The 12770-nt window shown below is 53.3% G+C and overlaps 1 protein-coding gene across 2 annotated transcripts in view; it reads left to right on the top strand.

The window, feature by feature from the left end:
* HSF1 (heat shock transcription factor 1) overlaps positions 1-12770 on the top strand; it is a 39698-nt gene that overhangs the window by 22620 nt on the left and 4308 nt on the right. Inside the window, exons 5-10 of one of the 2 annotated variants that reach the window (XM_083516788.1) lie at positions 5365-5440; positions 6189-6250; positions 7591-7687; positions 7805-7941; positions 9896-10153; positions 12538-12624. In XM_083516788.1, the coding sequence (XP_083372914.1) occupies positions 5365-5440; positions 6189-6250; positions 7591-7687; positions 7805-7941; positions 9896-10153; positions 12538-12624 (717 nt within the window). The remainder of the gene's footprint in view (positions 1-5364; positions 5441-6188; positions 6251-7590; positions 7688-7804; positions 7942-9895; positions 10154-12537; positions 12625-12770) is intronic. The other variant, XM_083516789.1, reaches the window with a different exon arrangement.

Consider the following 12770-nt stretch of genomic DNA (forward strand, 5'->3'; position numbering starts at 1 on the left):
AGGGCTGGGAAAAGTACCGAGAGGAGGGGCTTCATCTCTTCAGAGACATGGTGTTCAGCCTGTTCTGGGTGCGATCAGGTTTTGAAGCCGGGGTTGGGGGGCTACTCCTGGCAAGGGGACACTTTCATCATCTTGGGCTGGTGGCAGAAAAAACCTGGCCACAGTTATATATGAAGTGTCAAGGCCCACCTTAAAGGAAAAGGGAAAAGGGACCCCTGACCATTAGGTCCAGTCGTGGCCGACTCTGGGGTTGCGGCGCTCATCTCGCTTTATTGGCCGAGGGAGCCGGCGTACAGCTTCCGGGTCATGTGGCCAGGATGACTAAGCCACTTCTGGCGAACCAGAGCAGTGCACGGAAACGCCGTTTACCTTCCCGCCAGAACGGTACCTATTTATCTACTTGCACTTTGGTGTGCTTTCGAACTGCTAGGTGGGCAGGAGCAGGGGCCAAGCAACAGGAGCTCACCCCGTCACGGGGATTCGAACTGCCGACCTTCTGATCAGCAAGTCCTAGGCTCTGTGGTTTAACCCACAGTGCCACCCTCGTCCCTATCCCACCTTTAAAGCCCCATGCAATTTAGCAGCACCATGTCACCCACAGCACCCCTATCTGAGGTGAGGTGGGTGGCGACTACTGAGCCAGTTTTGCAGTACCGTGGTGCCCCGCAAGACGAATGCCTCGCAAGACCGAAAACCCGCTAGACGAAAGGGTTTTCCGTTTTGGAGGTGCTTTGCAAAACGAATTTCCTATGGGCTTGCTTCGCAAGACGAAAATGCCTTGCGAGTTCCTGCGGGTTTTTTCCCCCTTTCCCCCTTTTTCTGAGCCGCTAAGACGCTTATCAGCTGATCCGATAAGCCGCTAAAAGCCGCTAATAGCGCTAATCCGCTAATCCGTCAATGGGCTTGCTTCGCAAGACGAAAAAACTGCTAGACGAAGAGAATCACAGAACGGATTCTTTTCGTCTTGCGAGGCACCACTGTAGTGGCCCCATTATTGTGGCATTCCCTCCCTGTATGGACCTGTCAACCTTGTTGTCATTTCAACACCAAAGACATTTTAATTCTCCCAGACCCTTGTTTGTTTGTGTGTGTGTGTGTAATTCGTTGTTTTGTATGGCCCATCGGATTTCTGAAAATCAGAAAAAACTGCCGGCCTTGCAGAGCTTGTGGTGTGCGGTCTGGGATTTTTGTTTCCCTACTGTGGACAGGCAAGCTTTGACCCTGTGCAGCCATTGCCCAGTTCTGTTTGATTCTGGAGAAGGGAGCAGCTTTGCATCCCGCAGAGTGAAGAGGCAGCAGGCTCAAGCCAGCAACAAGCCCACCCCTCAAACAAGATGGTTGCGCCTCCCTCCTTCCTTGGCTGCCTCTACTTGGGCACCTGCTGTCATCGCCCTTGCCATTTTTTATTATTTTTTAGTTTTTTGCAAGACTCGCCTTTCCCTTCCTCCCAAATTCCTGCCAGCAGCACGTGATGAAGTTGCTGTCTGGCTTCCTCCAGGCCTTTGAGAAGGCCTCTCTGCAGGTGCGGCAAGCCCCTCTCTGCTCTTTCTGAGTCGTACCATCCATCCTGGCTCCCTTTGATGTTTAAACATGGGAGAGGGAGAGGGCAGAGGGCTCGGCAGTGCCGTGCTGGGACCCTCGGTTGATGGCCTCATCTCCCAGTGCTGTAATGACCAAATGGGAGGGGGCTCCTTTCAGAATCCTGTTAAAATAGTTCCCCAGAGGATTTTAATTCTGAACTGCAGGCACAAACCACCCACTGCACCCCTGGTACGCCTCTCATCGTAATGACTTGCGAGGGTCTGTAACACCCCAGTCCCAAGGCAGGTCCCCAAGTGCCCTGGCGCAAGGGCCTTTTGTTTAAAGACTCTGGCCAAGGGAATGTGTGGATGGAGAAGCTCCTCCTCTTTCTTGGAAGGAGTGGGGTGAACCCACACTATAATAATAATTATTTATTATTTACACCCCGCCCATCTGGCTAGGTTTCCCCAGCCACTCTGCAAAGGAGTTGGTGCAGCCGGTGGTTGCCTGTTCAGTTTCTAATAAGCAGGTGCCTTCTGGTTTAACTTTTAAATGTCTACTGAAAACTATTCCCCCAGGCCTGTGCAGGCAATTAAGAATACATTTCCCTGCAATGGTTTATTGATGTCTGTTTATAACCTTTTTTAAAAAAACATGTTTTTACTGCATGGTTTTATACATTTTTGTTGCAAATTGCTTTGATTTTTTCAAATGAAATAGCGTTCTATAAATATTTGTATAAACAAAAAGTGTTTTCCCACCCTGCAGAGAATAATTCCTGGGATCACAAACATCCACCTTCTAATTGAGAACAACCTTTCATCCCTTCTGCAGGGGACCCCTTTGGAGACCCCACCTTAGGACAATGAGGGTGACCAGCAGACGCCTTTCTTTAGCACATCCCCAGAGCTTCCTGCGAGCAGAAAATGGGTCTTCTGCACTCAGGAAATACCAGGGCAAAGTAGGGGGTGCCTGTGGGAAGGAAATGCTGGTCAGAGTGTTGGGTGCAACTGAGGCTGTCGCTTGCTGCCTTGAGCAGAGCAATTTAGTGTGCATTTGTGAGCACCTTTCCTAGGGCAGCTCCAGGAAAGCCCAGGGGGCTGTCCGTCCTCTGCAGAAAGATCTGGAACCCATGGGGTGCAGAGTGTTGGCCGAGCTTGGACATGATGCTCACCAGGTGACCCTGAGCTGGCTCCCAAATCCCCATGTGAGCCATATATAAGGCATAGGGTGCCGTTTCTGCCACACACACCCACACACCCGGTGCACCGCCTCCCGTCATCAGCAGAGCAAAGGGACAGTCTTCTGACTCCTCTAGCGGCCTCATAGTTTTTAGGAGAGCTCGCAGAGGGGCGGTGATCTCCAGAAGGCCTGCAAAGAGTTAACAGCCCCTTTTTTGAGTGGGAGGAGGGAAACTCAAAGACTTTCCTTCGCACACTGTTTTATAGAGCAATTAAATGGCGGTGAAGAGTTTATATGGGCCGACTTCAAAGGTTTCATTTCAGGGGTTATGAAAAGATCTTAGGAGTGTTTTATTTATCCAATTTTGTACCAGAATGACATAAACTCTTACCCTCTGCCCACCTGCCTCTCTTAAAACTCCCCCTCCCCGCCCCCAGGGGAGGGCCAGAGTCCCGGCTCCCAGGCCGGCCTTTCCACATCCTCCCCCCAAGCAGTTTGTGAAGTAAGGAGGCAGGTGGGGCTCAACATCTGACCCAGGATCCGACCGCCCTGATCCTGAGAGGCGGCGAGGGCCTACCTTTGTATTTGTATGCAAGCACAGTTTGTGGGGAGGGGTCTTTTTAGTGGCAAATGAACCTCAGTAGTCTCAGTCTTTGATGAGAGAGCACACCATGGCTGCAGCTCCATCACCGACAGCACCTAGCTGAGATTCCTTCATTGCAGGGGATTGGACTGGACCAGACAACCCCGAAGGTCCCTTCCAACTCTACAATTCTATCCAAAGTCACAATAAATTTGAGAGTTTCTAAGCCCTCTTGTTCTTGAAGCTCCTCAGGAGACGTCCTGCTTCCAGTTCTGCCTTGCTAATGCGTGAAATAGGGAAGGGTGTGAAATGGGGTCTTCCCAGTTTGGGGTACTTCCCTAAGAAAACCTGCCGGAAATTATGGTCAGGGTTTTCCGAAGCCACTGCTAGGACATCCCTCCTGGGCCAGACCCAGGGTCCTCCTCTAGCTCAGCACCCGGGTTCCACCAGCCGCCACCCAGATGTGCCTGGGGAGCCCACAAGCAGAGGCATGAAACAGCTGCCTTCCCTTGATGTTCCCCCACCCCAGTCGCTGCCTTGCTACCCCTGAAGGGAGGGGCTCCTCTAGCTGTGGTGCTGAATAGCTGCCCACCGACCTGCCTCCCTCAAATTTGTTTCACTTGGTGGACCACCCACCCGTGTGCCTGTATGAAAAGCTTCTCCATGGAGAGAGCGCTGGGTGTCTGCGCGTTTCTGCTGCTTTTTATTGCTTGCCTGCATTCTGTTTTTTTTTTAAATAATATTTATTCAAAGTTTAAAGTTACAAAAAGAACAATGCAAAATACAAAAAATGAATACAACAATAACAAACAAAGAAATAAAGAAAAAAGGTATACAAATACATTCTATTAAAATAAAATAAAAAAGAGAACAGATTAAAACTTTACATAAGCTTTCTTCCTTTACTTATTTCCTTGACCTCCGCACACCTCCCAATTTTGTATTCTAGTTCAGATCATTTTTTCAGCAAATCCTTCCAACCTTATTTTCATTTAAGTAGTTTAATTTAAAATATTATAATTTAACATCCTCTCTTCCATCAGTTTCATCAACTCATTTTTACTTAATCCTTTATATCATATCTCTTGCCTGCATTCTGGCTCGTTAATTGCTTTTGCAAATTTTGTGATGCTTGCTTTTACACAGCTAGCTGCTGCAAGCTGCTTTGTTGTTAAAAGTGTGATGCAAATGAAGGGCAGTATAGGAATTTAATAAATAGTAGTAATAATAATAACAATTTTAAAAGTAAATGAAGCTTCCAGTATGTCTAGCCCAGGATTAAAATGGGCACGTATATTTTTCAAATATAAATAGTGGAAGTATATAAAAAAACACTATTTTCCATCTTTCTTGGTCACTGTGCTGCAGCCTTTTCTGTCTTCACCAGGCCATTTTCCGCTGCAGTCCTGAGCCACCCCCCTTTCAGTCCCCAGTCCTCTGATCCGTGAAATAATGTTTCCACAGTCCCTTTGGAGTACAGCCTGGAGACTTGCGTGGAGGGGGAAGAGTGGGCAGGAGGGCAGCACTGGCTCGGGTGGGGCAAGGGTCCTTTGTCGGGCCACTGGCTGGAGGAGCGAGGCCCTGTGCCATCCTGCCCACCCCACACCTGAAGTGCCCAGCATTGCAGAAGGCAGCTGCTTCCCCATCCCACCTGGGCATTGGGCACCAGCATGAAGCAGCCCCCTCCCTAACTCTTTGCTTGAATTTTGTGGCAGGAAGACATTCTCTTTAGTGCAGAATTCAGACAAAAAGCCTGGGTCGTTTAAATGCCCAAATTCAGAATGAGAAGGAGAAAGTAGAGACAGGGAGGCTGCTGCAGTCGTGACTCTCACAGACATGACTAGAGAGCTGTGGCTGCCTGTCCTCCCACGAGTTCCTGGCAGGGTTTCTGTACCTACCCTGCTCCTTTGAGGGAGTTTTGTGAGGGTTTCCACTGTTGCCATGCCGGGGCTGTGCTGCAGACAACCAGGCTGGACCACCACGTGTTTTAGTTTAAACCTTTGCAAGGCGCTTCTTCACCTTCCTGCAGTGGCTGCTCTCTCTGCCCAGGCTAATTTGGCTGCCTTCTTCCTTTTCAGTGAGAACGAGGCGCTGTGGCGGGAGGTGGCCAGTTTGCGGCAGAAGCACGCCCAGCAGCAGAAGGTGGTGAACAAGGTAAGCCCAGCCTTCACTTCTCAGCAAAGGGCAGCTTCCTCCCTGCCCTGTGGGCCACACAGTCAGCTGGAGGCCTGGGGCTGCTGACCTGCAGGGGGCTTGGTTAATGGACCCCCCAGAGCCTTGAGGGTGAAGGGCCACTGTCTCTTAAGGACAGGAAACAAGACCTCTTTCAGCCAGCTTTCCACTGCCTTGGCATGATTCTAGATTGGAAGTTTTATATCACGGTCTTTCCGATCCAATTTTTCTCTCTGTGTAGTTGGCCCATCAGATCCCCACATTCTGTTTTTTCAGTCATGGATTTTTGTTGCTGTTCCACCACCTGCCATACACACCAGTCAGGAGAGCCTTGCAGAATGTAGGGGGATTTCCCCCTTCCACCTCTTACAGGCACATGCACAGATATTTTCCCCCTGAGTGTGCACCGCTCTAAAACCAACAACAGCCATTTCCCCTGTGTGCATGAGCAGTGCCAATTCCACACTCGTGGACGATGAGACTACAGAGCATGTGCAGAGCGGCTTCTGTTTGCTCCTGAGAGAACCCCACATACCTGTCCCTGGGAGTGAGGTCTTGAGTCCAGCCTGCTGGGTTTTCCATGCTGGTAGTCAGCTGTGCGTGTGCTGGGGGAGATCTGAGCAGGGTGGTCCTTTCCAGAGTGCCTTTGGATCTCAGTCCAGCAGGATTCCCCCTCCTCCAGCTAGAAGTGTGCATCGCGCTTGGTGACATTTCATTTTCTCTCCCACAGCTCATCCAGTTCTTGATCTCGCTGGTGCAGTCCAACCGTATCCTTGGAGTGAAGAGGAAGATGTAAGTGGGCCTCATCCAGAGGCCATGCTTTGATTCTCCTCTTGGCTGGGAGCATCTCCCAGGGTGACTCTGAAGGACCATCCGTGGCGTTTAAGCACAAGCCCAGCCTCTCATTGAGACGTTTGCACCTGGAAAACTCCAGACTTGCCTCTGAGAAGCATCTCTGGGAGGAATTCCCATCTGCGCCTGCCTCTTCCTGCCTATACTCTTGCTATGCCCTTTCTGCAGGAATACTTTGGGTGTGGTTATCTGACCATTCCCCCCTAAACTCTCCTCCTCCCCACTCCTGATCCATTGGTTATGTTTCTGCTGTGCTTTGAGTATCCATTTTGTAGCTTTATGAGCTGTGATTCCTATATGACGGGGTTGGACTAGATGACCTTTGGTGTCCCTTACAATTCTATACAGTGGTACCTCAGGTTACAGATTTTTCAGGCTACAGACGCTTCAGGTTACAGACTCTGCTAACCCAGAAATGGTACCTCGGGTTAAGAACTTTGCTTCAGGATGAGAACAGAAATCGTGCTCCATTGGCAGCAGGAGGCCCCATTAGCTAAAGTGGTGCTTCAGGTTAAGAACAGTTTCAGGTTAAGAACGGACCTCCAGAACAAATTAAGTACGTAACCCGAGGTACCACTGTAATTCTGTGATTCTTAATTTTCTTCCTCTGCATAAGGCTGAGAAGCACCTACGTGCTGCTTGTGAAGTGGGGGGTGTCTTTGAAACCAAACACACAGGAAGGGATATGGCGATATGATTTTGCAAGAGGGCAGCTCTCTTTGCTCCAGCAGGAAAGCAGGAGATGCCTTTAGGCTACAGATGGGCTCAGATGCTCCTTTGCAAGAAGGCAGTCCTGGAGGGGAGCACACGCAAGTGGCTTCAGTGGGATAGTCCCACACAACGAAATGGGAGGAACCCCCAAGGCCAGCTCCGTCCCCTGTGGGCTGCACACCTGCCCTGGTCCCTGTCAGCCAGAGGAGCAACACAGCCTGCAAACCTGTTTCAGGGCTCCTGCGTCCAGAAAGCATCCTGAGCTGACCCTAGAGCAGGCCTAGGCAAACTTGCCCCTCCAGATGTTTTGGGACTGCAACTCCCATCATCCCTAGCTAAGAGGACCAGTGGTCAGGGATGATGGGAATTGTAGTCTCAAAACACCTGGAGGGTCGAGTTTGCCTATGCCTGGCCTAGAGGGTGGGCTGCCTGAAACTGCCTGTCAGGAGCGATCTCTTCAGAAGTTCTGCAAGCAGGATGGTGCCCTCTGCAGTCTGGTAGCCCCTTTGCTGCATGCCTGCCGCCTCTGCTCTCTGTGCCTCACGGCTCTCTCTGGCTTTCCCTTCCAGCCCCTTGATGTTGAACGACAGCAGCTCGGCCCACGCCATGCCCAAGTACAGTCGCCAGTACTCTTTGGAGCACGTCCACAGCCAGCCTCCCTACTCCGTAAGTATCTGGCTTGGGCAGAGGGAAGCTGGGCTTGGGGGCAGCCCCAAGGAGGCAACCACCTTTTGGACCCTCAAGGCTCCTAGGGCCTCATGCCAGTATCTCTCCTCCTCACAGGCCTCCCCCCCGGCATACAGTGGTGCGAACCTGTACTCCCCGGACCCCTCCGCCAACTCCGGCCCCATCATCTCTGACGTCACAGAACTGGCCCAGTCCAGCCCCTCTGCCTCTCCCAGCAACAGCCTTGATGGAAGGTACGCAGCAGCCCGCCTTTGCTTGGTTCCCTGTGTGGGTACCCAGAGGGGCCTGGAGGGCACAGGCACTTCTGGTTGCAGGGGGAGGGGACGTCCAAGGCACCGAAATGGGGAAGCTGCCTGGGGGGGGGGGTGTGGAACAGAACTGCCGACTGCACAGGCCCCAAGGCTCTCTTGCGCCTTGGGCAGATGTGGCCGGCAACTTTTCCCTCTGTGTCCAGGATGGCTGAAAAGTGGGTGGCTAAAAATTCATTTGAGTCAGTCAAGATTTTCAGCAAATTTCTAAACCAAAGTGATGGGGTGTGGCATGGAAGTCACTGTTGTACTGTTTTATTGTTGTTAGCCGCCCTGAGCCCGGCTTTGGGGAGGGCGGGATATAAATAAAAGTTATTATTATTATTATTATTATTATTATTATTATTATTATTATTAAGGGCCAATCAGGTTTCTGAGGCGGTAATCTCAGGGTGGTTCTTCCCGCAGAAGAACTGCTCAGGCCAGGCCTTACAGGGTGTTAATTTGCACACCCTTTGCTGGGGTTAGGTATTCTGGGTCACTGTGTGCTTCTGTGGAAGCCTGAATTCTGCCATCCAAAGAGGGAGGGAGAGAGAAGCACCTCCTGCTTTTCGTTCACAAGAGGTTTTGCCCAGGAGTCCCCCTTCTTCCCAGGTGTGGTTGATTTTCCTTCTGCTCCCTTTGACTCACCCAAGGCTGGTGGACTGAGCTGAGCCCCAGGATGCCTGGCTGGGTAAAGGGACCCAAAGAGTGCGAGCAGCATTTTCTGTTGGGGCTTGGAATGCCAGCCTGAGATTCGCGGCAGATGCAGGAGCTTTCTTGCTGTGTAGCTTTGTGTCTGGGCAGAGCTGCCTTGGCCTCATTGAGGGCACTCCCTTCGGAGGATCTGCACTGAGCCCACTGCTGCCCCACTGCAGCCACATGTTCCCCATCCCTGCACGCAGAGCCTGAGCTCCTGGAGGGCCACCAAGGGCGTTTTTCTCAGAGCCCTGTGCCCAGAAGCCCTTTGTCTTGCGCTGCTGAGCCATGAAGGGTCTGCTTGGCAAAGCCTTCTCTGCGTCCAGGAACCCGTACATCCCGGCCCTGGAGGTGGAGGGGACCTTCTTGGTTCTCTGCCCCAGACAGTTCCCCCCAAGGCGAGCGGAGTTGTGAGCCGGACGCTGCTGGCACCGGGGCAGAATCCCTCGCCACAGCGGCAGCCCCCGTCTCTTGCCCTGAGTGTGCCTCTCCGCCAGGAACCTTAGCTTCGAAATGGGAACCAGATGCTTGCCTAAGTGGGTCATCACAGCTTTGTTCTTTTATACCTGGCGACAATTCCAGTGGGGCTAATTGAACCTCCCACATAAAGCCGTTTCGGGGAGTTTGGGTACTGGAGGGAATTTCCATCTGCCAGAGAAACTATGTTCACCCCCCCCTCCCCATCCTCGTCTCTCTTTTAAAAATCCCCACTGCTGAGAAGCCACGGGTGGAGGAGGGGGTGGCAGAGCTTAGACTGATTCATTTCCCAAACCTCGGAAGAGAGGAAACGTGCGGCAGGACGAGCAGATCCAAAGGGCGGAAGCTTCCTGGGGTTGTCTGAGAGTCCCGCGTTTCCCAGAGTGGGCCGTGGTGTCCCCTGGCAAGGGGGCTCTGGGGGTGTAAATGACTTTGGGAAGTGGTAGCACGGGATCAAGCTCATCAGTTTTGTTGCATTAATGAATTAAGTTTATTGTATTATTAATCTTCCTTAATGGAGTGTGCAAACTGCTATTCTGAATAATTTTTACAGGGTAGGGCAGGGGGCACAGGGGATGAGTTAATGGAACCAAGGGGGTGGGGGCCAGAAAAAGTTTGGCACCCACTGTTGTAGAGAACAAATGGTGGCAGCTGCTGACCATGTAGGAATACTGCTGTCCGCCCAGGGCTCACGTCTTACTTTCTTTCCATCCTTCTGTCTTAGGAGTAGTCCCGTGATCCACATCAAAGAGGAGCCCCCCAGCCCCTCTCGCAGCCCTCTGATTGAAGAAACCAGCCCCATCGGCACTCCTGCCGCCGAGAGCCCCCTCTCTCCCTCCGCCTTCATCGACTCCATCTTGCAGGATGAGAAGCCCAGGGGCGTCATGGCCGCAGCCCCTCTTGCCGACAGTGGCGGCAGCAGCACAGCCGCGGAACAGGCCCAGTCCCCCGAAAAGTGCCTCAGCGTCGCCTGCCTGGACAAGTAAGTGGGGGTGTGTGTGCAGGGAGCACCTGGCTGCCGCCTGAGGGTTGCGGGCTGGGTAACCCAGTGGGTCCCTAACCCTGTCCTGCTGTCACCATCGCCATCCTTATCCCTCCCCCCTTCTCTTTGCCAACCTGCTTCTTTGTCGGGGGGGAGGGGGTGGTTTTATTGACAGCATTTATATCCCACCTTTCCCCCCAAGGAGTTCAAGGTGGTGCACAAGGTTCTCCTCCTCATTTTATCCCCACAACCCTGCAAGGGAGGCTGGGCTGAGAGGAAGCAGTAACTGGCCCAAGTGGCGATGTGAACCTGGTCTCCCAAGTCCTGGTCCAGCGCTGCCTCTCACCAATGTGGCTGTAGCCCATTCTTCAGGCACAGTGCAGCCTGGATTGCCAATTGCTGCAGCCCTGAGCTGAGCCACTTTGTTCCAGGCTCGAATCCTGCTTGCCTGCCTGCCTCGGGGGCACCTGGTTGGCCACTGTGGGGCAAGATTGGCCACTGGGCTGATTTAGCAGCCAGGCTCTTCTCCTTCTCTCGCATCAATCCTGACAGAAGCAGTGAGTCTGCAGCTGGACTGAAGCCATTCGATCTGAAGCGGGGGGCTCCTCTGTGGAAGAAAGCTAAATGCCAGGGAGAAGATCACTAGGCTAGTCTGCCCCCCGGCCTGCAAGTCTTCTAGGCGTGAGGGCGGATGAGGTTCTTCCATAGAGTCACAGAACTGTATAGAGTTAGAAGGGACACGCAAGGGTCATTTGGTTCAACCACTGGCAATGCAAGAGTCCTTCCCCCCACTTGTCCCTAGGTGGGCTCGAACCACCAACCTTCAGGCGCACTGTTTCATTTTGGCCTCTTAAGCCCTCCACTGCAGCCGAGGCTCAGGGGGAGCCGGGCTTCTGCATGTCTCCGTTTGTCCCGAGAAGAGGAAAGGCCAGGATTCCCCTCCAGCCCAGGGATCCTGAGATCTGTTTGCAGTGCCAGGAGAGCCAGCTGTGGATGTCTTGACCCTCCAGGTCTTGGAGCAGACTACCTTAAGGCTGGTTTTAAACTTCTAGCCAGCCCATCCCAATAGCCTAGCCACGAGCCAGCGGGTGGTCAGTGAGGGAAGCCCAGGAGAGCAAGAGGCAGCAGCCCCTTCCCTTCCTCTCTCTCTCTGTCCAGCCTGGCTGTGGATTCCTGGCCTCCCTCATCGCCTGCTAGAGGGGTGGTGCTGTCAGTGGTGTGGAAGGAAGGCTCCAAAACCCAGGAGGAGGTTCCCTGGGCCAGATAAGAGGGTGGTCCTGCAGCACGGACAAAGGCACAGGGGTCCTAGCAGAGGATGCCCAATTCTCAGTGGCATATTTGGAGACAGGTGTGGGCTGTGTCTCCTCCTCTGCAAGGGTTGGGTGTGGGCCTTGCCAGCCTACTGGACACGGGGGCTTCATAGTGCTGGGTGCTCATGCCTCTGTGCCCCTCCCACAGTTGCAACTGGATTTCAGCTCCGGACAGAGCATCCTGGCTTCCTAGGCCCATGGCCCTCCTTGCTCTGTGCTCTGGGCATTCTTCAGTGCCCTGTGTGTGAGGAAGCAGGAACTCCCAGGGGCTGCATGGCAGAGATCAGGGGGTGCGGGTCAGCAGCCCATGCCACAGGACAAGCATGTCCACACTCAGATTGCACACTTTCAGTGGAGGCCTGCCAAGGCACCTGGAGATCTGGAGCTGAAGGGAGAGGTGGTCTCTTGGGGGGTGGGGAGGCACCTACTTTTGCTCCCCAGGAACAAGGAGAAGATGGTGGATCACAGAAGTGCTGAGAGGGCTGCTGCTTGCCTGTTGCGGAAACCGCAGGAGGGGAGAGGGCGTCTCTTGCACCCGGGTGCTGCTTGTGGGCTTCCCATGGGGACACCTGGTTGGCCACTGTGGGAATAGTATGCTGGACTAGATGGGCTATTGGGCTGATCCAGCGGAGTTCCTCTTAGCTTCTTACCACCAGGGGGCAGAGGACATGTTGGATGCAAAACAAGCAGGTTGAGGCCAGTGAGTTTCAAGTACCTGATTCTGCTGGTGGGATTTGGAGGTTTGGGCCCTCAGTCCCCCAGAGAAGCGCAGTTTGGATCAGGCACCTGCCCCAAGGAACAGGACTAATACGCTTGCTGGTTCCCTTGTGCAGGCAGCCTCCCACCTTCCCTTCTCTCCCTGCCTGCCCCGATGGGGGATCCCTCCGGTCAGCTGCTCTTTGCTCTCTTCCCCGAGTTGATTCCCACCCAGGGCCTCCTTCTTGCTCTTCCTGGAGGGGGTCGGCTGCCTGCCCTTCCTTGCCTTTTGAAAGTAACCTCCGTTTCCTCCCTGAAGGTGCCGAACTCTCTGGGGCTCCTGAATCCGAGTGTTCCTCTTCTCTTTGTATCTTTCAGTTTGGCTCGCCCTCCGCAGATGTCCGAAGTCACCTGCCTTTTCCCCAGCCCTTCCTCTGCCTCACTGCACTACAGACCACAGCAAGGGTTAGCATTTACATTGCTTGCTGCCCCCCAGGCACTGCGCCACCAGGGAGTGCTGGGGGGAGGTGTCCCTTCTGCCAGGCCACCCGGCCCTCCTTCCACATTGTGCTGGGAGGGTCATTTACTTTGGGGATCGGGTGCCATACTCA

Source organism: Podarcis liolepis (assembly GCF_965112155.1).
Source record: "Podarcis liolepis genome assembly, chromosome: 8".
Classification (NCBI taxonomy): domain Eukaryota; kingdom Metazoa; phylum Chordata; class Lepidosauria; order Squamata; family Lacertidae; genus Podarcis; species Podarcis liolepis.